The sequence below is a fragment of the Gossypium hirsutum genome, chromosome A03 (genome assembly GCF_007990345.1).
Source record: "Gossypium hirsutum isolate 1008001.06 chromosome A03, Gossypium_hirsutum_v2.1, whole genome shotgun sequence".
Lineage (NCBI taxonomy): Eukaryota > Viridiplantae > Streptophyta > Magnoliopsida > Malvales > Malvaceae > Gossypium > Gossypium hirsutum.
Window position 1 is genome coordinate 112,800,601 of NC_053426.1, and position 23,674 is coordinate 112,824,274.

Here is a 23,674-nt window from a genome sequence, read left to right on the forward strand (position 1 = left end):
TCTCAAACTCCTGTTTAAGACTTGTATATAACCCATCAATCCAGGGTTCAGTAAATTAGAACCACATTTTTTTCTTATTAGGTTATATATTCAGAACATGTGGGGTATTACAATGCCTGGTCTTGCACTCCACTTTGCATACATTCCCAACTGGAAAGCTCTTAAATAATCAATCACGATTTATAACCACATGGTTTTGCTTCCTTTGAGTTTCTTCATTGGAAGGACTTCCCTTGGGACGTTTGTGTTTGTATATATACTCATCTAATCCCCATTTTCATCATTGCAGCACAAAAAAAGCTATTCCTAAGATCCTTTAGATTCTCTTCCTTCTCTTGTCCTACCAAACATTCTCCCTTGTTTTAGGAAAGCAAACAAGATGATCAGTGCAAGGAAGCTTATTAAACTGGCAAGGAAATGGAAAAAAATGGCAGCAATTAAGAGAAAAAGAATCACATTCTCGACCACAGCATCAATGGTGGAGAAGGGTCACTTTGTGGTATATAGCGCTGATAAGAAGCGTGTTGGGGATTTTTGAAGCAGAGGAAGAAATACAGGACAGAACAAGGTAGTATTTTTACTTGCTCACAAATGTGCAGCAAGGGAGCTATGGCTTCAGCTCATTTAGCTCAATTTTTCAATAAGAAAAACAATACATATATAGTCAACTACATCACCTAAACATCCACCTAACACCAATAAGTAGCCTAGTAACTTGATAAACATTGCTTGTACACATCAATAAGCTGAATTATCAGCTCAATCATCACCTAAAACCATCAAAACATCAACAACTAAGTTCATTTTCAACCAAACTAAACTACATTGCAACTAAATAGAAAATATGTTGCTGCAACATGCACAATTGCTGCAGCATGCATACAAGCTGTATGCACTCAACAAAAACATAACAGCAGCATGGTTGGCCATTTTCAACAAAGCGCTTTATGCTTCCATTGGAATATCTGAAGAACGAAATGGTGATGGAGTTGTTCACCTTGGCAGAAGAAGAGTTTGGAATTCCAAGCAATGGACACCTGATTTTGCCCTTTGATTCAACCTTCATGGAATATACTATTGGATTGATCAAAAGGAAAGCAAGTAAAGAAGTGGAGAAAGCATTGATTATGTCTATAGTTAATGACCGTTGCTCATCATCATCATTGAATCTCTATCAGCAAGAAACAAGGCAACAGTTACCAATAAGGAGTTTCTAAAGCCAAATTTTGTTTTCAGTTTTGTAAACGATAACAGTTAACACCATTGTACATTAACATATATAATGAGAAAACCCACGATTTTTATTCCATATTTAGTTGTCTGCTTCCATGAAAGTTGCTCTTTTACCTGCACTACGACATGAACAACACAATCCTACGTATTCCCACGTGACTGCTGCACCGAATCCATTGTTTGGGCCTTATCTGAGAAAACATAAGTCCCAAATTCACCTTGGTGGATATGGATGAAGCAATTAATGAACTTTTAAAACTGGGTTTCAATTGGATAAGAGCCTGGGATTCTTCCAGATTCTAGGCCGACAGGCAAAATGCCACCACCCCAAAGTCTTGTTTCGTTACCACTCATTTATATTTCAATGGAAGTAGTCACATGCTGTTGCATAGAGATTAACGACGCAATAAAAAATGCTTACAACTTGGTTTTTTGCTTCTCTTGTGCTTTATAAATACCCCCATCAATTACTTTCCATCCCAAAGCAGTGTTACGTCACCGAGGAGTACGAACCGAAGCATGGGCGCTGCCGATTGGCATATCCCAGCAAGAAAGCAACAAGGGCAAGAAAATTACAAGGCTGCAACTTTGTAATGAGCAAATATTAGTTGGTTGATTATTGTTTATGTTCTGCCATTGGAAGTAAAATTTTGAATTATTTTATTGCTGTCCTGCACACTTGGTTACATAGTTTTGACCAAGACTTTGGCCTCACCTAGGATATAGTTTATCAAAGTGATATGCCTCTTTCTTATCACTTGTTTTATACCCATGAGAAATCTTTGTAGTAATTATTTAACTCTAAACAAGTACTGCTGAACTCAAACTGTCATTTTTAGAATTAAAAAAGGAAGAGCATATAACCTTCCAAATTTCCCTTTAGTAAGTATTGATATTCGTCTTAGCTTTCATCTGAAGAATCATAGTTAGCTAAATAGGAAACAACCACATTGTGACGCAGAAGGATTGTTCCCTCTTGACATTCAAACTCCATGTGCTAATAGCAAAGTGAAACTAACAATACAGATCAACAATTTGGGCACTCTCTCGTACTGTCACATGGTTTTTCCTCCGTAAAATCTGTGTTGAGAACTACAAGAATGAGATTGTTTCTCCACATGGAGACATGAAATAAATCTCACTTAAACAAGACCCTAAATATCTGTGGTGATCTGATCATGAGTCAATAATGCTGGACCTTATTGTTGCTAAGCTATTTGGATGATATATTACAATGTATTTATGCACTTATATATGCCACACCTTGTTGGGTTAATCATCCCATAAAAGCAAACATGCTCACCTTGCAGATTACGCCTCATATCTGCCTATCACATGTCTTTGTTTCCAATGGATACCAGCATTGTACTAATTCATTAAAGGGACTGTCTCTCACCTTGTGATTATATATACATCCCATTTCCATTGCCTCATATTCAGCATAACAACAGCATTCAGAAATTCAGTGTTTCAAATCAATACCTAAATCTTCCCTCTTTTTCCTATCATCCCAGAGTCTCTCCTATTAACCTTAGAGTAAACAAGATGGTCAGTGCTAAGAAGCTTATCCAGTTAGCAAGAAAATGGCAAAGAATGGCTGCAATCAAGAGAAAAAGGATCACATTACCTACAGCCACCTTGGATACTGACACAAACAGTAGCAGCACATCCACAGTGGCTGAGAAGGGCCACTTTGTTGTATACAGTGTGGATCGGAGGCGCTTTGTGCTTCCTTTGGAATATATCAAGAATGAAATAGTCATGGAACTATTCAACTTGGCAGAAGAAGAGTTTGGTGTACCAGGCAATGGACTTCTAATCTTGCCTTGTGATGCAACCTTTATGGAATATATAATAGCTTTGATAAAAAAGAAACCAAGTAAAGATGTGGAGAAAGCATTGATCCTGTCGGTAGCCAGTAGTCGTTGCTCGTCATCAAATCTTTATCAGCATGAAACGAGCCAACAGTTGCCAATATGGAGCTTCTGAAGCAAAATTTCTTTTTCTTTTCGCATCTTATAATTGATCCACACCTTTGTAGATTAAAGTATACAATGGAAAACATCAGAATTTTTGTTTCTCTACAACATTACATCAACAATTTCATTCCAAACTAAACAGTTATACCCAAATATATTTCAGAATTGAAATATAATAAAAAGATAACACACTAACGAGTTCTTCATTAGCCCTTTCTATATTTCCTGTTGATGGTTAGTCTTATTATCAAACAAACCAGCGCTACACAAACATTTGTAATTATACCATTGTGTTACAGAAGGAGTGCAAACCAAAAATGTACAGGAACTCAAATGATCTGCCATGTATGATAGTATTACTTGTTTTCTAAACAGGTGATAACTGAACTCCCATTTTACTCACCATAGAACCTGCTTCTAATACTTTCTAGGTGACATATGAATGTAAAAGTAGATTATGATATGAGATATTTGAAAGCATAACAGCCTGGAAATAAAGACATTTTACACTAAGTAGAGTCATTTGAGGGCAACTCCAGTTTCATACTTGCATAACCCATCAAGCCAGGGTTCACTAAACCAGAACCACAAAGGTAATATTATCCAGGACATGTAGGGTACTGCAATGCTTGGTCTTGCAGATGCCACAATTTATAACCACATGCATGGATTTGCTTCCCTTGAGTCCCTACATTGAGTTCCTTAATTCAAAGCACTTCCTTTGGGTCATTTTTGTGTCTAACCGAAGTAGATCCGCACAATTCAAAACCTTCAGTACTGCAAAGTAAACCTGAAGATCAGGACCACTGCTGTTTGCAATCTCTTCAAGCCATCAACAGACAAAACAATGTGAAGTAGATTTCTATATGATATATTAAAAACATAACAGCCTGGAGATAAAGACATTTCAATCTAAGTATAGTCCTTTGGGGGGGGGGGAGGGGGGCAACTCCTGTTCTAGAAATCATAAAAACCGATCAATCCAAATCTCCTTGTCATGTAATATGTCCAGAACATATGGGTCATTGGAGCACTTCCATTACCTTCCAGACATGCCCAACTGGCGACTTTCCAAGTGTTGGATCATAATTTCCAACTACATGGTTTTGCCCCCTACATCTAATTGATTCATTAAAAGCATTGCTTTTGGAAATTTTGTGCATCTATATATATGTATTCACCCACTTTCAAATTTCATCATTGCAGCACAAGAAAAGCTTTTCAGTTCTCTAACATCTTTTACATTCTCTTCCTTCTCTTGTCCTACTAAATATTCTCCCTTTTTTTAAGAAAGCAAACAAAATGATCAGTGCAAGGAAGCTTATTAAACTGGCAAGGAAATGGCAAAAATTGGCAGCAATTAGGAGAAAAAGGATCACATTCTCGAGGACATCGTCAATGGTGGAGAAGGGTCACTTTGTTGTGTATAGCGCAGATGAGAAGCGCTTTTTGCTTCCTTTGGAATATCTGAAGAATGAAATGGTGATGGAGTTGTTCAACTTGGCAGAAGAAGAGTTTGGAATTCCAAGCAATGGGCACCTCATATTGCCCTTTGATTCAACCTTCATGGAATATGCAATTGGATTGATCAAAAGGAAAGCAAGTAAAGAAGTGGAGAAAGCATTGATCATGTCTATAGTTAATGGCCGTTGCTCATCATCATCGAACCTCTATCAGCAAGAAACAAGCCAACAGTTACCAATATGGAGTTTCTGAAGCCATTTTTTTTCAGTTTTGTAAACTCTAATACCGATTTTGTACATTAAGATATACAATGAGAAAGCTCCCAATTTTTGTTTCATTTTTAGTTGTCTACTTCCATGGCAATTGTTCTTTTTAACTTCACTACGACATGAACAACACTATCCAAATAACCTCAAAGCGACTAATGAGTATTTGGATTGTTTGGGCCTTTACTGCGAACACAGAAGACCCAATCCACCCTGGTGGGTATAGATATGGGTCTGGGATTCATCCAGATTCTAAGCCATGCCTGCAAAAATATCCTTTCCAACTTTCCCATGGGAACCTAGCATGAATTTTAGCCCTTTTGGTCAAAAGCCTATGCTTCTTAATACTTTAAACTATTTTGGGTGGCTACCTGCAGTTCCTTCGAATCCAAAACTTTGACAATTATTTATGGTTTTCTTTATTAATAAACCGTAAGTGCCTGGTTATACATTCATTTCAAGGGAAGTAATCACATGCTGTTGCATAGAGATTCACGACACAAGAAAAAAAAAAGGCTTACAACTTAACGAGTTCTTTGTTTCTGTTGTGCTTTATAAATACCCCATCAGTTCCTTCACTTCAGCACCAAAAAGATACCCTTACTCTCTTCTGATTCATACAATTTGCATCCATTAGCCACTAAACAAACAAGTATGGTTAGCACAAAGATTTTTATCAGAATGGCAAGAAAGTGGAAGAAATTGTCTGTCATTGGGAGAAGGAGAATTACTTCATCACTTGTTGATAATGGGCATTTTGTTATTTACACAATTGATCAAAAGCGATTTGTGATACCCTTGGCTTATCTAAGAAACACCATTTTCATGGAGCTCTTGAAGATGTCTGAAGAGGAGTTTGGATTGCCAAGCGATGGGCCGATAAGATTTCCTTGTGATTCAGTTGCCATGAATTACATTGTCTCATTACTACGAAGGAGTTTAGCTAAGGATTTGGAGAAAGCTGTGCTGAACTCTGTTGCAAGCTATCGTTGTTCATCAAATACTAGTTACTTCAATCGAGCACATACAGACCAACAATCACTTGTTTCTGGATTCTGAGTAAATTATTCTTTGTTATTGTAAATGCTTTATTATTTATGCTATAAGATCTTGTAAATGATGAAAACCACAGTTTATGAAATGTGATAGTCATTTTTTAAGGTTTATCATCAATAGTTACCACACTATATTTCCCCATATTGTCGGGAAAATTTGATGCTCTCCAAGGTTCAAAGCTATAGTACATGATAAGCCAGTGGTTTAACTTCACCTATGCTTAATGATGAATAGGTAGAACATAACCAACTCTCGTAGAGACAGAAAAAGCTAAGAGACAAAGCCATTTACTTCATTGAATGTACTTGAGAGGTCCCTCTATTATAGGGACTTGATCAAATTAGTCTTCCTATTATTAAATGAATCAATTTAGTCTCTGTACTATTAAAAATAATCAAATAAGGCCAAATTGCAATATAGTTAACATTTAGTGTATAAAAAATGTCATTTACTCTTTCACAATGATAGTATTTTTAAAGTTTTTATGATTCTGTAAATAAAACTTGATTCATTTAATAATAAAGAGATCCATTTAATAATAAAGAGACTAATTTGATTCAATCCCTATAATATAGCCACCTCCTAAATACTTTAACCCATTAACTTGCCAATGTTCTATGACTCTATCCTCTTTAGATTTGTATCTCCCTATTCTGATCATGGTTGCTAGAATGGGTCTCCATCAAGGCTGCAGCAGCTATGTTGCTTGGACTCTTTATTTATCTTAAAGAAAAATTAACCTACACCTATGTCCGACTCATATTCATGTTTTCATATGAGGGTATAATTCCACAATATAACCAACTTTGATAGGAACAGGATAAAGTAATGCATTTTATCAACCATGCTGATAATTCCAAAATGTAACAGACTCTGATAGGGAACCTTCGAATGCTTTTACCCCCTTGTTCCACATGTCCTTTTGTTGTTCAATATCTTCATCTAACTAATTACAAGCTAGCATTGAATATGCCACCACAACAAAGCACATGGTTTTATCCGCAGGCTTTGGACTGCATCAAGGTACAGCATCAAGGCATGAATCCCGTACTCTTTACAATACTTTATAGGGTATTATAAAGTTCGTTATCTTCAAAATTTCACTCTTGGAATACCCTAATTGGTCATAACTAGCATCGAAAATCTCATGCAGAGTTGCAAACGTAAATTCCAATAGGAAGTGATTACAAGCTTCAGCATTGAAATGCACACAGCACAAGGAAAGCATCGCAAGGAATTATAGTTCTTCAGGAGTGACTTCTTCTTATGAAAAATCGAATACGAATCGACCTTCTTTTCATTTTCTTGCTTTAATATTTCTATCCACAACACATACACTAAGCAAGCGCGATTACCACAAGGAAGCTTATTGGAGTGGCTGGAAAATGGCAGAAGATAGCAGGCGTTGGAAGGAAAAGAATTACCTCAGCAAGGACTAATAGAAAGGTGGCTGCTGATGCTGTAAATCATTATGAAAAATAACCAGTGGTTGTTAAAGGATGCTTTGTTATCTTCACAACGGATAAGAGGCGCTTCGTGATTTCCTTGGCGTTTCTTAGCAACTGCATTTTCGGTGAACTCTTCAAGATGCCTGAAGAGGAGTTCGTACTGCCAAGTGATAGACCTATAACATTGCCGTGTGATTCAGTTTTCATGAACTACATTGTCTCCATTGTGAAACGAGGATTATCCAAAGGTTTGGAGAGAGCAGTGGTCAATTCCATTTCTACATATCGTTTCTCGTCAGATACTTATTTCAATCAAGGACATGAAGATACACAGTCAATTGTTTTTTGGATTGAGTGATCTGGCTATGAATCTTGTAAAGAACTATGATATACAAAAACATCTTTTCCCGGGTGTAAATTAGTCAGTATCATATTGTATTGCCAAAAGATGTTTCATTGTAAAATCATTCTAATTTTGCAAGTTGCAATTGTCATTGTTGAGAACTAATTTTCACCATATCTTTACTCATTTTCTGTATATAATGTTATGAAATCTCCTATTTCTGTTGCACATCATTACTCATTTTCCATATATAATCTTTATTTAACCAACAAGAGAGAATATGTCTAAGTAATCATGAAGCAGCGATACTGAGGAGTACTAACTAAAGATGGATACTGCAAATTCGCACATCTCAGCAAAGCAACAAGGACGAGAAGAGGACAATTCCCTGACCTTGTAATAAGCAAAATTAGTTGGTGGATCCTGGTTTATGGCCATCGGAAGTAAAATTTACAATATCTTGTCCTTGTTCTGCACTCTTGGTTACAAAGTTTTGACCAAGATTTTGGACTCACTAAAGACATAGTTTATCAAACAATGTGGTCTGCCCTTGTCTTATCACTTGTTTTTATACCAACAAGAACATCATTTTAGATACATATTTAACTCTGAACAAGTACTACCGAACTCAAACTCTGTCATTTTCAGAACAAAAAAAAAAAAAAAAGGTTCATAACCTTCCAAATTTCCATATAGAAATTACTAATTTTCCTCTTAGTCTATATCTGAATAATCATAGTTAGTTAAATAGGAGTCTGTCCTCCAAAAATCTGTCTTTGTCTATAATGAATCACATGTTGGGTCCAGTAGTCATTGTTCTACTACCAAATATGTACAGAACAAGGATGACCCAGTCTGCCTACTTTTTCCAACTATCTTATTTTTATTTGGTTATCAATTTTTCTTAACTTCTATGGTGTATAAACATTGTTGGATGTTAGATTAGAACATGATAAGTTCAACAGATGCTGCTGTCTAACAAAGTAAACATCCCCATCTCACAAAAAGTACCTCTCCACCTCACAACTTTCAATTGCATGGCTTTGTTTCTCTTGTCCCCGTAAAGAAGTGACAGGATGGTCATGATATAAATATAATCTGAACAGGATCATAAATGTGCCTGCTGAAATTTGTGATTATGATCAACTGACCATGAGCCAATACTACTGGACCTTATTGTATATATAAAGATTTGTGTATGTACTTCTTTAAGTGCTCCACCTTGTCGATCTAATCATCCAATAAAAGCAAACATGCCCACCTAGCAGATTACACCTCATGCCTGCCTACCACATGTCTTTGTTTCCAATAGATACCAGAATTGTACTAATTGATTAAAGGGACTGTCTCTCACCTTGTGATTATATATACATCCCATTTCCATTGCCTCATACCCAGCATAACAACTGCATTCAGAAATTCAGAGTTTCAATACCTAAATCTTCCCTATTTTTCTTCTCATCTTAGAATCTCTCCTATTAGCCTTAAGAGTAAAGCAAGATGGTCAGTGCTAAGAAGCTTGTCCAGTTAGCAAGAAAATGGCAAAAAATGGTTGCAATCCGGAGAAAAAGGATCACACTACCAAGAGCAACCTTGGATAATGACACAAACAGTTGCAGCACATCGACAACGGTTGTGAAAGGTCATTTTGTTGTATACAGTGCAGATCAGAAGCGCTTTGTGCTTCCATTGGAATATCTAAAGAATGAAATAGTCATGGAAATATTCGACTTGGCTGAAGAAGAGTTTGGTGTACCAGGCAATGGACTTCTAATCTTGCCTTGTGATGCACCCTTTCTGGAATATGTAATAGATTTGATCAAAAGGAAACCAAGTAAAGATATAGAGAAAGCATTGATCCTGTCGGTAGCCAGTAGTCGTTGCTCGTCATCAAATCATTATCAGCATGAAACGAGCCAGCAGTTGCCAATACGGAGCTTCTGAAGCAAAATTTCTTTTTCTTTTCACATCTTGTAATTGATCTACACTTTTGTAGATTAAAATATACAATGCAAAACATCAGAATTTTTGTTTATCTTCAATATTACATCAACAACTTCATTCCAAACTAAACATTTTTACCGCAAATATATAATCAAAATTGGTATCTGTAAATATAATAAAAAGATTACACTCTAACAAGCTCTTCATTAGCCCTTCCTATATATCCCGCTGATGGTTAGTTTTATTTTCAAACCAGCATGCCACGGATCCTTGAAATTATATGGTTGTATTACCAAAGAAGAGTGCCCCAAATAATATATAGGAACTCAAATTATCTGCCATATTACAATAGTTTTATGTTACTCACCATAGAAGCTGCTTTATAATACATTTTTATACATTTTGATGAGCTTAGAAAATAGAAAGTGAAAAAGGCAGGGAAACAAATTATGGGTTGTTACTTTGTTTATGAGTAATCTTGTCCAAGAAGTGGTGAAAATAAGATAACATCTCAGTCAGAAAGTGGATACTCTTTTCTTTTCAGCCTAAATACTTGCAATATTTATCAGCCGGTTAAAGCAGCTGGAGTTTTACAGGCAGGAAAGGATTAAGATGTAAAGTTATGCTAATTGAGCAGGGTGTACCATACACATATGCTTTGGAGCCTATGATCTGGGCATTGAAGTAAAATGATACCATACACAAACCCACAATTCAAAATCTTTATCAATACAGAAAGTATGAAAAATAAGCTGTTAGAAAATGTTGGAGCCATTAGCAGACAAATGAATGTGAAAGTAGATTATGATATGAGATATCCAAAAGCATAACAGCCTGGAAATAAAGACTGTTCTATATTTATTAACTAAAGAATTGAACTTAAATAGAGAAAAGAGTCCTAATACTAATTGGGAAAATAGTTACCTTATTCTAATAAACTACTAAAACATAAAAGAAAATAATTCCCTTATTCTAGTAAACTACTAAAAGATAAAATAAAAATATTTCTAGAATATGAATAAAACTTATCTATCTAAATAAGATTTATCTACCTAAAAAAATATATACATATTTCAACACCCTCCCTCAAGTTGGTGCATATATATCAATCATGCCCAACTTGCTTACTAGAAAATTAAAGCTTGTCTTAGAGAGTCCTTTGGTGAGTATGTCAGCAATCTGTTGTTTTGAAGGAACAAACGTTATGCACACTTGGCCTTCTTCAATCTTTTCCTTGATAAAGTGTCTATCAATCTCAACATGTTTAGTTCTGTCATGTTGGACTAGGTTGTGAGCAATACTAATGGCAGCTTTGCTATCACAATACAACTTCATTGGTGAAGTTATTGGTTTACTCAGCTCTTCCATAATTCTTTTTAACCACATCATATCACAAATTCCTTGAGCCATTGATATAAACTCAGCCTCTACACTACTTCTTGCTATAACACTTTGTTTTTTGCTTCGCCAAGTCACATGGTTTCCTCAAACAAATGTATAGTATCCTGATGTAGATCTTTTATCTATTATTGAGCCTGCCCAATCTGCATCTGTATAAGCTTCAATTCCTCTTTGTTTGGATTTCTTGAAGAATAAGCCATTTCCCGGTGAACTCTTTAAGTATCTTAGAATTCGAAACATTGCTTTTTCATGTTCCTCCATTGGGGAGTGCATAAATTGACTCACTAAGCTCACTGTAAAAGCTATGTCTGGCCTTGTATGTGATAAGTAAATTAACTTACCAACTAATCTTTGGTACTGCCTTTTATCAACTAATCGACCTTCTTTATTTCCGAATTTTACATTTGGATCAATTGATGTGTCAGCTGGGCGGCAACCACTCATTCCAGCTTCTTTTAAAAGATCAATCACATATTTTTTCTGAGAGAACACAAGACCCTTCTTTGATCGAGCAACTTCCATTCCAAGAAAGTATTTCAAAGGACCCAAGTCTTTGATCTCAAACTCCAATGCTAGATGCTCCTTGAGATGCCTTATTTCATCCACATCATCTCCAGTAAGGATGTTATCATCGACATAAACAATAATAACTGCTATTCTACTTTTTTGTGAATGTCGATAGAACATTGTGTGATCAGCTTACCCTTGTGAGTAACCTTGTTTTTTAACAACTTGAGTGAATCGTTCAAACCAAGCTCGAGGAGACTGCTTTAGATCATACAAAGATTTCTTGAGTTTACATACTCGAGTTCCAAATTTTTCTTCAAAACCTGGAGGAGGATCCATGTAAACTTCTTCTTCAAGTTTTCCATTTAGGAAAGCATTCTTCACATCTAACTGCTGTAAAGACCAATCAAGATTAACAGCATTTGATAAAAGAACTCTGACGGAATTTAATTTTGCCACTGGAGCAAACGTTTCAAGATAATCTATCCCGTATGTTTGAGTGTAACCTTTAGCCACCAACCGGGCTTTGTATCTATCTAAAGATCCATTTGATTTGAATTTGGTTGTGAACACCCATTTACAGCCCACTGTTTTTTTCCCTACAGGTAATTTCATTGTTTCCCATGTACCTGTTTTTTCAAGAGCGCGCATCTCCTCTAAAATAGCTTCCTTCCACTCAAGAACCTGTAAAGGATCTTTCACATTTTTGGGTATTTGTACAGTACCGAGACACGAAACAAAGGTTGAGAATGTCGAAGATAAGGCTTTATAGGATACAAAGTTAGACATGAGATATTTGACACTATTTCTAACACCTTTTCTTTTGGCAATTGGAATATCTAAATCAGAAAATTCATTGGCTGGATTATGAGCTTTACTTGGACTTTTGACAGGATCTTGCGGGTCGTATTCTTGGTGATGACTCTGGTGGATTCCACTTTTTTGATTTTTATTTCTTCTGGAGTAAACAATTAACTCATTTGTTTGTTCTTTATTCTCGTGATCAGACTCTACACCTTCATCCTCATTTTCATTAACATTAACATCATTAATTTCTGTGTTAATTAAAAATTCGCCTTCCCCATTATTAGAATCCCTATGTTGTATATTCCTAGTCTTTTCTTGATCAATTATAGAATCTTCCTTAATATAATTCCCTCCCTGAAGATTAGAATCAAAATAAGATTGTGTTTCAACAAATGTGACATCCATGGTAATAATAATCTTCCTATCAATTGGATCATAACATTTGTAACCCTTTTTATTAGAAGCATAACCAACAAAGACACATTTTTTTGCTCTAGGATCTAGTTTACCTTGATTGTGAAGATGAACAAAAACACTACACCCAAAAACTCGGAGGGATAAATCTGTAATCAATTTAGAGTTGGGAAAGTTATCTTTAAAGAGACGAAAAAGATTTCTATAATTTAGAGTTTTACTGGGCATTCTATTAATAAGATATGTAGCTGTTAACAAGGCTTCGCCCCAAAGATAACGTGGTACCTGACTAGTGAACATCAATGCTCTAGTTACTTCCAAAAGATGTCGATTTTTTCTTTCTGCAATCCCATTTTGTTGTGGTGTATTTGTACAAGAACTTTGGTGGACTATTCCATGTTTGGTTAAGAAAACACCGAATTGGTCGTTAAAAAATTCTCCACCATTATCAGTCCGAAATACTTCTATTTTCACACCAAATTGTGTTTTCACCATAGCATAAAAAGACTGAAACACATTTTTAATTTCAGACTTATCTTTTAATAAAAACACCCAACAAAGTCGAGTATGATCATCAATAAAAGTGACAAACCAACATTTTCCTGAAAAAGTCGAGACTCTAAAAGGTCCCCAAACATCACTATGAATTAACGAAAAAGGTTTGGAGGCTTTATATTTTTGAGGTGGAAAGAATGACCGATGATGTTTAGCCAATTCACAAAATTCACAATGATATGAAGAAGGATTTTTATTTTTAAATAGATTAGGTAACAAATATGTTAGATAGTAAAAATTAGGATGTCCAAGCCTATAATGTCAAATCATAACCTTATCAAAATAAAAAAACAGGATTTAAACATAAAGTAGTTATTGGTTGACTTAGATGGTCGTGTTCAAGAAAGTAAATTCCACCAAATTCTTTAGCATTACCTGTAACAGCTAAATTTTTCAGTGGTGTCGGAAACAGTGATTCGAGATCACTAAATCCGACGAGTATGTTTAGAAATTTTAACAAATAATAATTATAGGCCAAGTGCGAACTTAAAAGAATTGTTTTTAATTAGTGAATCTTGCGATTTTAAAAGAATTAATCAGGTAAATTTGGTTGAAAACGAGGTATCGAGACCTCAGATTTATAAACCGAGCCATAAATATTTTTATTTATGGAGTGTTATTAAATTAGTATTAAAGTTTCGTTAGAAAATTTTAACGTTTGGTTAGTCAATTAATTAAAAAGGACTAAATTGAAAATAGTGTGAAATTTATTAAATTGTGATTAAATAGTTTAAGTGATTAAAAAGGAGGGATTTAAAAGGCAATTGGACCCAAATTGTATGGGCTGGACGGTTGGGCAAGAAAATCAGCAAAAAAGACAAGGAGAAACAAGGGCAAAATGGGAAATTTTGCAAATTAAACATATAAAACAAGACAAATTTGAAAAATCTAGAGATATCATCATTTTTCTTCAGCAAAAACGCCATGGGAGGTCTGAAAGCTGCTGGTTTTTCATACTTTGACATATGTGAGTTCAATTCTTACCCTTTTCTTTGAGATTTTTATGTTTTTGTGACTTTTACAATTAGGTCCAAGTGTTTAATTCATTAGTTTTTGATTTTATGAACAAAATTAAAAGCTATCATTGATACGTGTTAGCTGTTTATGATGAAATAAAATGAATTTGAAGCTTTGATTTTGTTGTTTGATGATTTTATCAAGTAATTTCAATAGAAATTGATTTTAGGACCTAATTGTGAAAAAGTTGTGAATTAAGGTTTAGTGTTAAAATTCTGATTTTTAAAGATTGTGTAATAGTTTAGAATGATGGAATAAAATGTTAATTGAGAAAAATTAGCTTAATAGATGGGCTAATTGAGCAAGGACTGAATTGTATGACCTTTGAAATTTAGAGGAAAAATGGTAATAAACATCTTGAACTAAAACAATATTGGACAGCAGAAGTAGACTAACTTTGAAAAATCACCATAAATTGTAGATATCGAATTAGAAGATGAATAAATATGAAATTAAAGCTTATAGAGTCTAGTTTTTCATAGAAGAAACAGTGTAAGCAATGGATTTGTAAATTATGAGATATAATGAATTTTGTGAGACAATGTTAGAATGAATTCGGGTTCCCCTGTTTTGACTTTGGAAAATCACCAAAAATTGGAGAAAATTAATTAGAGTCTAAAATTTATATGCTTAGAATTCTTAATGAGTCTATTTTCAATAGAAATCAATGGGAACATTATCCGAGTTTTGTACTGTGATATAATTAATTTTTAGTGAAGAGAGGTCAGAACTGTTGGATAGTGAAACAGGGGAAACTTAAATGAATAAACTGTACTAATTGGCTAAACCAAAAATTCTTAAAATTTTATGGTGGAATGATATGTGAGTCTAGTTTTAGGGAAAATTTACGGATCTTAATTTTTAGCTCTGTAGCTCGAATTATAAATAATTGAGTGACTATGACTCGTGTGAACAGATTGATGTGAGCATTAATAAGTAAATTGTGAAATCGTACTTACAAGAATGTTATATACATTAAGGATGTGGAATGGAGAGGAGGAGGAGGAAAAAATATATATGAATATTCAGTTAGCATGGCTAATTTGCATGTTTTAAGCTCATGGACTAAATTGAATAAAAGTAAAACTTTAGGGGGCAATTTTGTAAAAATGTCAAAAATGACTAAATTGAAGGGAATAAATTGTTTTATTATCTAAATTAATAAATTAAATGAAATTATCAATTTAAGATTGGGTGAAATTTGAGAAAATAGTAAATTACCAATATGCCCCTAAATCTTAGTATTTCTGCAATTTAGTCAGGTAGGTTCGGATACCCTGAATGAGCAAGTAAATATGACAATTTAAGTATTGTATCGTATTTTATATGATATTTTGAATTGAATATATGAAAAGGATGTTACATGAAACATGAAAATGAATACTAAATAATATAAATTAATTGAAATTATTCTGAAAATTTCGGTAATGCCTCGTATCCTATCCCGGTCTCAGGTACGGGTATGGGGTATTACATTTAACAATCATCCTCCCCAAGACCATGTCCTGAAACTTACACATAGGGGAGTTAAATATAACATGACATTTGAGGACTGGGATAATTTACTGACCGATATGAGATTACAAGCTAGATTTGGCACATGTAAAACATCATGTAAAACCAAGGAAGATGAAATTTTAACAGTGTCTTTCCCGGCTATTGCCGAGAAGGACCCATCTGCTACTTTGATCTTTTTGTTTCCTGCGCAAGGTGTGTAAGTTGAAAAAAGAAAATGACTACTAGTCATGTGATCACTAGCTCCAGAATTAACGATCCATGTGTTTGTTTTACAAGGCTTGACACTGAAAAAAACAGAAAAATCAGTACCTGATTGGGCAAAAGAGGAAGAAGGATTATTGGATGAGTTAGGAATAGAAGAATTCATCCGAAATTGTGGTGATTGAAAAAACTTGTGTAGATGCTCTAATTGTTCCTTAGTGAATGGAGACCCTTCCAGAGAACTTTGGCCCTCATAATTTCCATTAGTTGTTTGGAAAGCTCTGTTATCCCCTGATTGTGAACCACGACCATTGCCACTCTTTTTTCTTCCATTTGTTGGTTTCCCATGAAGCTTCCAACACGTTTCTCGAGTGTGCCAATATTTTTTGCAGTGATCGCACCAAAGTTTTTTCTTATCTCCAGTGAAGACTGTTTTAACCATGATGTTACTAGAGATTTTAACCTAGCTCAGATGCCATGAAAGTTTTCAAGAGAGCTTTTAATAAAACTGTTCTATATTTATTAACTAAAGAATTGAACTTAAATAGAAAAAAGAGTCCTAATCCTAATTGGGAAAATAGTTCCCTTATTCTAATAAACTACTAAAACATAAAAGAAAATAGTTCCCTTATTCTAGTAAACTACTAAAAGATAAAATAAAAATATTTCTAGAATATGAATAAAACTTATCTACCTAAATAAGATTTATCTACCTAAAAAGATATATACATATTTCAACGGGTTTTGCTTCCCTTGAGTCCCTACATTGAGTTGCTTCATTCAAAGGACTTCCTTTGGGATGCCTGTTTGTGTGTATATATATTCATCCAATCCCCATTTTCATCAGCTCAGCACCAACAAAAGCTTTTCAGTTTCCTAAGATCTTTACATTCACTTCCTCCTCTTGTCCTACTTAATATTCTCTCTCATTTTACAAAAGCAAACAAGATGATTAGTGCAAAGAAACTCATAAAGTTGGCAAGGAAATGGCAAAAAATTGCAGCCATTAAGAGAAAAAGAATCACCTTCTTAAGAACTAGTGGTGATGTTTTTGACACGACCAGTTGCAGCACATCATCAGAGGTCAAGAAAGGTCACTTTGTGGTATATAGTGCAGATGAGAAGCGGTTTGTGCTTCCATTGGAATATCTGAAGAACAAAATAGTAATGGAGCTGTTCAACTTGGCAGAAGAGTTTGGTCTATCAGGCAATGGGGTTCTCATCTTGCCTTGTGATGCAACCTTTATGGAATATGTAATTGCTTTGGTCAAAAGGAATCCAAGTAAAGCTGTGGAGCAAGCACTGATCCTTTCTATAGCCAGTGATCATTGCATATCTTCATATCTTTATCAAGAAGAAACAAGCCAACAGTTACTAATATGCAGCTTCTGAAGCAAAACCATTGTTTTCTTATCTTGTAATTCACCCACACCATTGTAGATTACAGTATATAATGCAGAGATTCAGAATTTTTGTTCAAAATGGTTAGTTTCTTGAATCTAATATTAGTTACAATTTCATACAAATAAAGACTTTGAACAAGCAGTTTTTGCCTATCATTCAAAACCTCTTATCATGTCAAACAATACTATAATCAAACACTTTCAAACCCCCAAAAGAAAACTATATAAAAGATTCAAATTGAAAACCTTCTCTTTTATCCTTGATCAGGCCTTTCATTTTTCCTGGTGAATTGGTCTTATTCTCAAGCAAGACCCAAATCCTTGAAAAAAATCAAACAAATGAAAGCCTAAGTGATTCAGCTCCCAAATTGGCTTGGACTCATCTCATCTAGTCATCTTTGGAATTGGACAGATAGTTTCGAATTTCATTTTTCCTTCCTGAGATCATATAGTTAATTTGGAACAAAAGGATTAAAAATAATTTGAGTTGTTTTAAGACTGAATATAACTGTACATAATATTAAAGAAGAAACACCAGATAATATATAGCACCTGAACACATATTTATCTGCCATGTTAATCACAATAGAAGCTGCATTCTAAAACTTAGTTTATAAACCAACTTGTCCAAACAGTGGTGAAAGTCAGAGATGATTAAAAGCTTAGTTGCATAAAGATATTATCTCTCTCAGAAGGTAGATATATTTTTTATGTCTATCCAATCATAATAGTTATCAACTAATGATAGCTAAAACAAATTGAAGCCTATTGTCTGGGAAGTGGATTGAATCCAAATGCTACAATATTTATCCCCACAATTCAAAGCCTTCGGTACAGAAAAGTATACCTGACGACCAGCATCACTGCTATTATCAATCTCTTGAAGTCATCATCAGACAGATCCATGTGAAGTAGATATCGATATGAGATATCTAAAAGCATAACAGCCTGGAGATAAAGACGTCTCAATCTAAGTAGACTCTTTTGGGGGTCAATCATGCTTAAGAAATTATAAAAACCCATCAATCCAGAGTTAAGTAAATTAGAACCACACTTTTTTTTTTCCTTTTTACGTAATCTATCTATAACATGTGGGCCATTGGACCACTTCCATTACCTTCCAGACATGCCTAACTCGCCACTTTCCTAACCACATGGTTTTGTTCCCTACATGTAGTTGATTCATTCAAAGCACTGCTTTTGAACTTTGGTATATGTATCTATGTATGTATGTACGTGTATATATTCGTTTCCCAGATATCTTTTTTTTTTCATTGTTCTATATATATATATATTCATCCATCTTCAGTTTTCATCAGTGCAGCACAAGAAACGCTTTTCAGTTCCCTAAGATCTTTTAGATTCACTTCCTCCTCCCGTCCTACTCAATATTCTCCCTTGTTTTACAGAAGCAAACAAGATGATCAGTGCAAAGAAGCTTATCAAGTTGGCAAGGAAATGGCAAAAAAATGCAGCCATTAAGAGAAAAAGAATCACATTCTCGAGCACAGCATTAATGGTGGAGAAGGGTCACTTTGTGGTGTATAGCGCTGATGAGAAGCGCTTTATGCTTCCTTTGGAATATCTGAAGAACGAAATAGTGATGGAGTTGTTCAACTTGGCAGAAGAAGAATTTGGAATTTCAAGCATTTATGGACACCTCACGTTGCCCTTTGATTCAACCTTCATGGAATATGCAATTGGATTGATCAAAAGGAAAGCAAGTAAAGAAGTGGAGAAAGCATTGATTATGTCTATAGTTAATGCCCGTTGCGCATCATCATCATCGTTGAATCTCTCTCAGCAAGAAACACGCCAACAGTTACCAATATGGAGTTTCTAAAGCATTTTCTTTTTCCAATTTTGTAAACGATAACATCATTCTACATTAAGATATATAATGAGAAAGCTCCCATTTTTTGTTTCATGTTTAGTTGTCTGCTTCCATGGCTACTACTCTTTTTAACTTTCACTACCCTATAACCTTAAAACGACTGCATGAATCTCTTGCTTGGTCCTTTCTGAGAAGCAGAAGACCCAAATCCACCTTGGTGGGTATGGACGAAGCAACAAATGGATATTCTAAAACTGGTTCATTTCGATAAGGGCCTCGGGTTCATCCCAGATTATTTCTATCTGCTCCACAGTGTATTAGATTACTTTAAACACGTCGATTCTGATCCAAACCCAAAAGCTCAATTGATTAATCTGAATTTGAATCTAACTCAATTCTACTTAATCATAAAATATGAATAAATTACACTATTAGTCACCGAATTATTAATAGGTTTTTATTTTGGTCACTCAACTAAAAGCAGGTATAATTTGTCACTGAATTACCAAAAGTTTTGATTGCACCAATCAAAAGTTTTCTTTTAAGTATTTTCCCTTGTGATTCAGCCTTTATGGAATATGCAATTTTTTTGATCAAAGGGCATGGGACTAGAGATATGAAGAAAGCATTGCTTATGTCCATTGTAATACTGTAGTCTTAGATTTAAAACATTCAAATCAATTATTTATTATCTTCACTTTGGCTTTCATTTGTTTGATTTTTTCAAGGATTTGGATCTTGTTTGAGAACAAGACCAATTTACTAGGAAAAAGGAAAGGCAGGCCAAATCAAGGACTAAAAGAGAAGGATTTCAATTTGAATCTTATATATAGTTTTCTTTTTGGGGTGGAACTGTTCAACAAGGTACTGTTTGACATGATAATTAGTCTTTAGTTGTATGAAATTGTGTGACTAATATTATACCAGAAGTTATTTCCATGTCAAGATTCAAGAAAACTAAACATGTGAAACAAGAATTCTGACTCTTTTGCATTATGTACTTTATCTACAATGGAATGGGTTGAATTACAAGATGAGAAAAAAAAGGTTTTGCTTCAGTAGCTGCATATTGGTAACTGCTGGCTTGTTTCTTGTTGATAAAGAAACGAAGATATGCAATGATCACTGGCTATAGAAAGAATCAGTGCTTGCTCCACATCTTTACTTGGTTTCCTTTTGATCAAAGCAATTACATATTCCATAAAGGTTGCATCACAAGGCACGATGAGAGCCCCATTACTTGATAGACCAGACTCTTCTGCCAAGTCGAACAGCTCCATTACTATTTTGTTCTTCAAATATTCCAATGGAAGCACAAAGCGCTTCTCATCTGCGCTGTATACCACAAAGTGACCTTTCTTGACCGCTGATGATGTGCTGCAACTGGTTGTGTCAACAACATCACCACTAGTTCTTGAGAAGGTGATTCTTTTTCTCTTAATGGCTGCCATTTTTTGCCATTTCCTTGCTAATTTGATGAGTTTCTTTGCACTGATCATCTTGTTTGCTTTTGTAAAACAAGGGAGAATATTTAGTTGGACAAGAGGAGGAAGTGAATGAAAAGATCTTAGGAAACTGGAGAGCTTTCGTTGTGCTGAGCCGATGAAAACGGGGATTGGATGAATATATATACACACACACAAACTGGCATCCCAAAGGTGTTGGGTATGGGTCCCACTATGTGGGAAACCCATATTTTCTGGCACAAATGTTTTGTCTTCCTTTTCTTTTGTTTTTTGTCAAAAGCCAATTTTTTGGCTTATTAACAGGGAATGGGCAGAAATTTTTCGGCAGAGAGAGCTAAAGAGTAAAAAAAAAAAAAAATAGAGAGAAAGAGAATAGAAAAAATCAGTTTTTCAAGCTTGGTGCAGCAGTGATCAACTCTTCGATCGAAGGTCCATCCGTGGTTCGATTGAGCTGATTTTTGGACAGCAGCTAGGTGATAAGGTGTTCTTGACTTTGTACGGTCGGATTTTTCATCCGAGTCTTGTAGCGTCGGAAATACCCATTTTTCAGCAGCTACGTTTTTGGTGATGTTCTCTCATTTTTCTCTCTTTTGCTAAAGATTACATGTTGTTAGCCTTGTCGGAGTTGAATGCTTGTTGTAGGCTTGATATTGTGATCTTGTAGTTGAACATTTGATGATAGTGGAGCTCTTTATCGGACTCTAAAGTCCCGTGGTTTTTACCCTTAATTTAGAGGGGTTTTCCACGTAAAAATATCGGTGTCTCTATTTATTTTTGTTGTGGTTGCATTAGTTGATTTGTGGTTGATTGAGGTTGCTAGAGAACATATCTTGTGCTATTGTGCTTGCCATAATTTTTACAGGAGTTATAAGGAGAGAAAGAACACCGGTTGTGCTTTCGCTTTGTTTCGGTTGTTCGGTTTCTTCCCAACAAACTGGTACCAGAGCTTGGTTATTGTGTCAGATAATTATGGAAATTAATACGAGCAAGATGATTATGTTGAATGGCACAAATTATCAACTTTGGCGGAATAAAATGAAGGACTTGTTGTTTGTGAAGGCTTTGCATCTTCCGGTCTTTACTACTCAAAAACCCGATTCGAAAAGTGATGAAGAATGGGAATTTGAGCATCAACAAGTGTGTGGCTTTATTCGGCAATTTGTTGAAGAAAATGTTTACAATCACATTGATCAGGAGACACATGCTCGAACATTGTGGGAGAAGCTTGAAAGCTTGTATGCTTCGAGGTCGGGCAATAACAAGTTATTTTTGCTGAAGAAAATGATGGCGCTGAAATATAAAGAAGGAATGTCTATAGCTGACCATGTTAGTGAATTTCAGAGTATGATGAATCAGTTGCTTGGTATGGGTGTCAAATTTGATGACGAGATTTTAGGACTTTGGTTGCTTGCTACTCTACCAGACTCTTGGGAGACCTTTCGAGTCTCACTCATTAATTCTGCCCCACAGGGTATTATTACTTTGGATTTGGCTAAGAGTGGTGTGTTGAATGAAGAGGTTAGAAGAAGATCTCAGGGTTCTACATCACAGTCCGAGGTGTTGGTTATCGAGAACAGGGGGAGAAACAGAGACAAAGATGGAAAGGGTAGAGATAAAAGCCGAAGCAAGTCAAGATCGAGATACAAGAATCTTGAGTGTCATCATTGTGGTAAGAAAGGCCATATCAAGAAATATTGCTTCAAGTGGAAGAAAGAGAACAAAAGTGGTGGTGATAAACACGACCGGAATGACGATGAAAAATCCGAGCGTGTTACTACTGTTACTCGTGAAGATTTGTTAGTTATTTGTGATCAGAATTTGGTCAACCTAGCATGCGACGAGACTAGTTGGGTGATTGATACTGGTGCATCACTTCATGTCACGTCGAGGAAGGAATTCTTCACATCTTATACTCCTGGTGATTTTGGGGTATTGAAGATGGGTAATGATGGTTTGGTTTCGGTTATTGGTATGGGAGATGTTAGCTTGGTAAGTAACAATGGAACAAAGTTAACTCTCAAGGATGTCAGACATGCACCGGATGTCCGTTTGAATTTGATTTCTGCAGGAAAACTTGATGATGAGGGATTCTGTAACACTTTCAGTGAAGGGCAGTGGAAGCTGACTAAAGGCTCCTTGGTTGTGGCTCGAGGAAAGAAGAGCTCAAATTTGTACTTGATGCAAGCTTTGACTTCTCGAGAGACGGTGAATGTGACACTGAATGACAACTCAACTGAGTTGTGGCATAAACGACTCAGTCACATGAGTGAGAAGGGGCTTAGCTGTTTAGCGAAGAAGAATCAACTTTCGGGTTTAAAGAATGCTACACTGAAGAATTGTGCTCATTGTCTAGCAGGAAAGCAGAAAAGAGTTTCATTTAGAAGCCATCCTCCTCATAGGAAATCAGAGTTGCTAGAGTTGGTCCATTCAGATGTTTGTGGTCCGATAAAAGTAAGATCACATGGTGGTGCACTTTACTTTGTGACTTTCATTGATGATTGTTCAAGAAAGCTATGGGTTTACACTTTGAAGTCTAAAAATCAAGTCTTTGAGGTGTTTAAACAGTTTCAAGCATCAGTTGAAAGGGAAACTGGGAAGAAGTTGAAGTGCATTCGTACTGATAATGGTGGCGAGTACACAGGTTCGTTTCATGAGTATTGTCTGCGACAGGGAATCAGACATCAGAGAACACCACCAAAGACTCCATAGTTAAATGGGTTAGCTGAAAGAATGAACCGAACATTGATTGAGAGAGTCAGATGTTTGTTGTTAGATGCAAAGTTACCAAGATCGTTTTGGGCTGAAGCTTTGAATACAG

General features: G+C 35.4%; 8 protein-coding genes across 8 annotated transcripts; 7 read left to right on the plus strand and 1 right to left on the minus strand.

The window, feature by feature from the left end:
- The first annotated feature begins 379 nt into the window (after positions 1-379).
- Positions 380-1,292, plus strand: LOC107927875 (auxin-responsive protein SAUR67). The gene is made up of 2 exons (XM_041103162.1): positions 380-523; positions 942-1,292. The coding sequence occupies exons 1-2, from the start codon at positions 380-382 to the stop codon at positions 1,215-1,217; spliced, it is 420 nt and encodes a 139-aa protein (XP_040959096.1). The 3' UTR covers positions 1,218-1,292.
- A 1,027-nt stretch (positions 1,293-2,319) lies between these two features.
- On the plus strand, positions 2,320-3,317 carry LOC107927850 (auxin-responsive protein SAUR62). Its single transcript, XM_016858976.2, has one exon. The coding sequence runs from the start codon at positions 2,779-2,781 to the stop codon at positions 3,220-3,222; it is 444 nt and encodes a 147-aa protein (XP_016714465.1). The 5' UTR covers positions 2,320-2,778; the 3' UTR covers positions 3,223-3,317.
- Positions 3,318-4,329: 1,012 nt separating this feature from the next.
- LOC107927902 (auxin-responsive protein SAUR67) lies at positions 4,330-5,013 on the plus strand. Its single transcript, XM_016859026.2, has one exon. It carries the CDS (start codon positions 4,515-4,517, stop codon positions 4,926-4,928), a length of 414 nt encoding a protein of 137 aa, XP_016714515.1. The 5' UTR covers positions 4,330-4,514; the 3' UTR covers positions 4,929-5,013.
- Positions 5,014-5,362: 349 nt separating this feature from the next.
- Positions 5,363-6,032, plus strand: LOC107927903 (auxin-responsive protein SAUR64). The gene has a single exon (XM_016859027.2). It carries the CDS (start codon positions 5,597-5,599, stop codon positions 5,999-6,001), a length of 405 nt encoding a protein of 134 aa, XP_016714516.2. The 5' UTR covers positions 5,363-5,596; the 3' UTR covers positions 6,002-6,032.
- Positions 6,033-9,097: 3,065 nt separating this feature from the next.
- LOC121222427 (auxin-responsive protein SAUR66) lies at positions 9,098-9,857 on the plus strand. The gene has a single exon (XM_041103187.1). The coding sequence runs from the start codon at positions 9,290-9,292 to the stop codon at positions 9,731-9,733; it is 444 nt and encodes a 147-aa protein (XP_040959121.1). The 5' UTR covers positions 9,098-9,289; the 3' UTR covers positions 9,734-9,857.
- Positions 9,858-16,814: 6,957 nt separating this feature from the next.
- On the plus strand, positions 16,815-17,783 carry LOC107927861 (auxin-responsive protein SAUR67). The gene has a single exon (XM_041103190.1). It carries the CDS (start codon positions 17,102-17,104, stop codon positions 17,543-17,545), a length of 444 nt encoding a protein of 147 aa, XP_040959124.1. The 5' UTR covers positions 16,815-17,101; the 3' UTR covers positions 17,546-17,783.
- Positions 17,784-18,812: 1,029 nt separating this feature from the next.
- LOC107908148 (auxin-responsive protein SAUR67) lies at positions 18,813-19,483 on the plus strand. Its single transcript, XM_016835404.2, has one exon. The coding sequence runs from the start codon at positions 18,977-18,979 to the stop codon at positions 19,397-19,399; it is 423 nt and encodes a 140-aa protein (XP_016690893.2). The 5' UTR covers positions 18,813-18,976; the 3' UTR covers positions 19,400-19,483.
- Positions 19,484-20,356: 873 nt separating this feature from the next.
- LOC121222433 (auxin-responsive protein SAUR62) lies at positions 20,357-21,043 on the minus strand. The gene has a single exon (XM_041103199.1). It carries the CDS (start codon positions 20,887-20,889, stop codon positions 20,446-20,448), a length of 444 nt encoding a protein of 147 aa, XP_040959133.1. The 5' UTR covers positions 20,890-21,043; the 3' UTR covers positions 20,357-20,445.
- Positions 21,044-23,674: the final 2,631 nt, after the last annotated feature.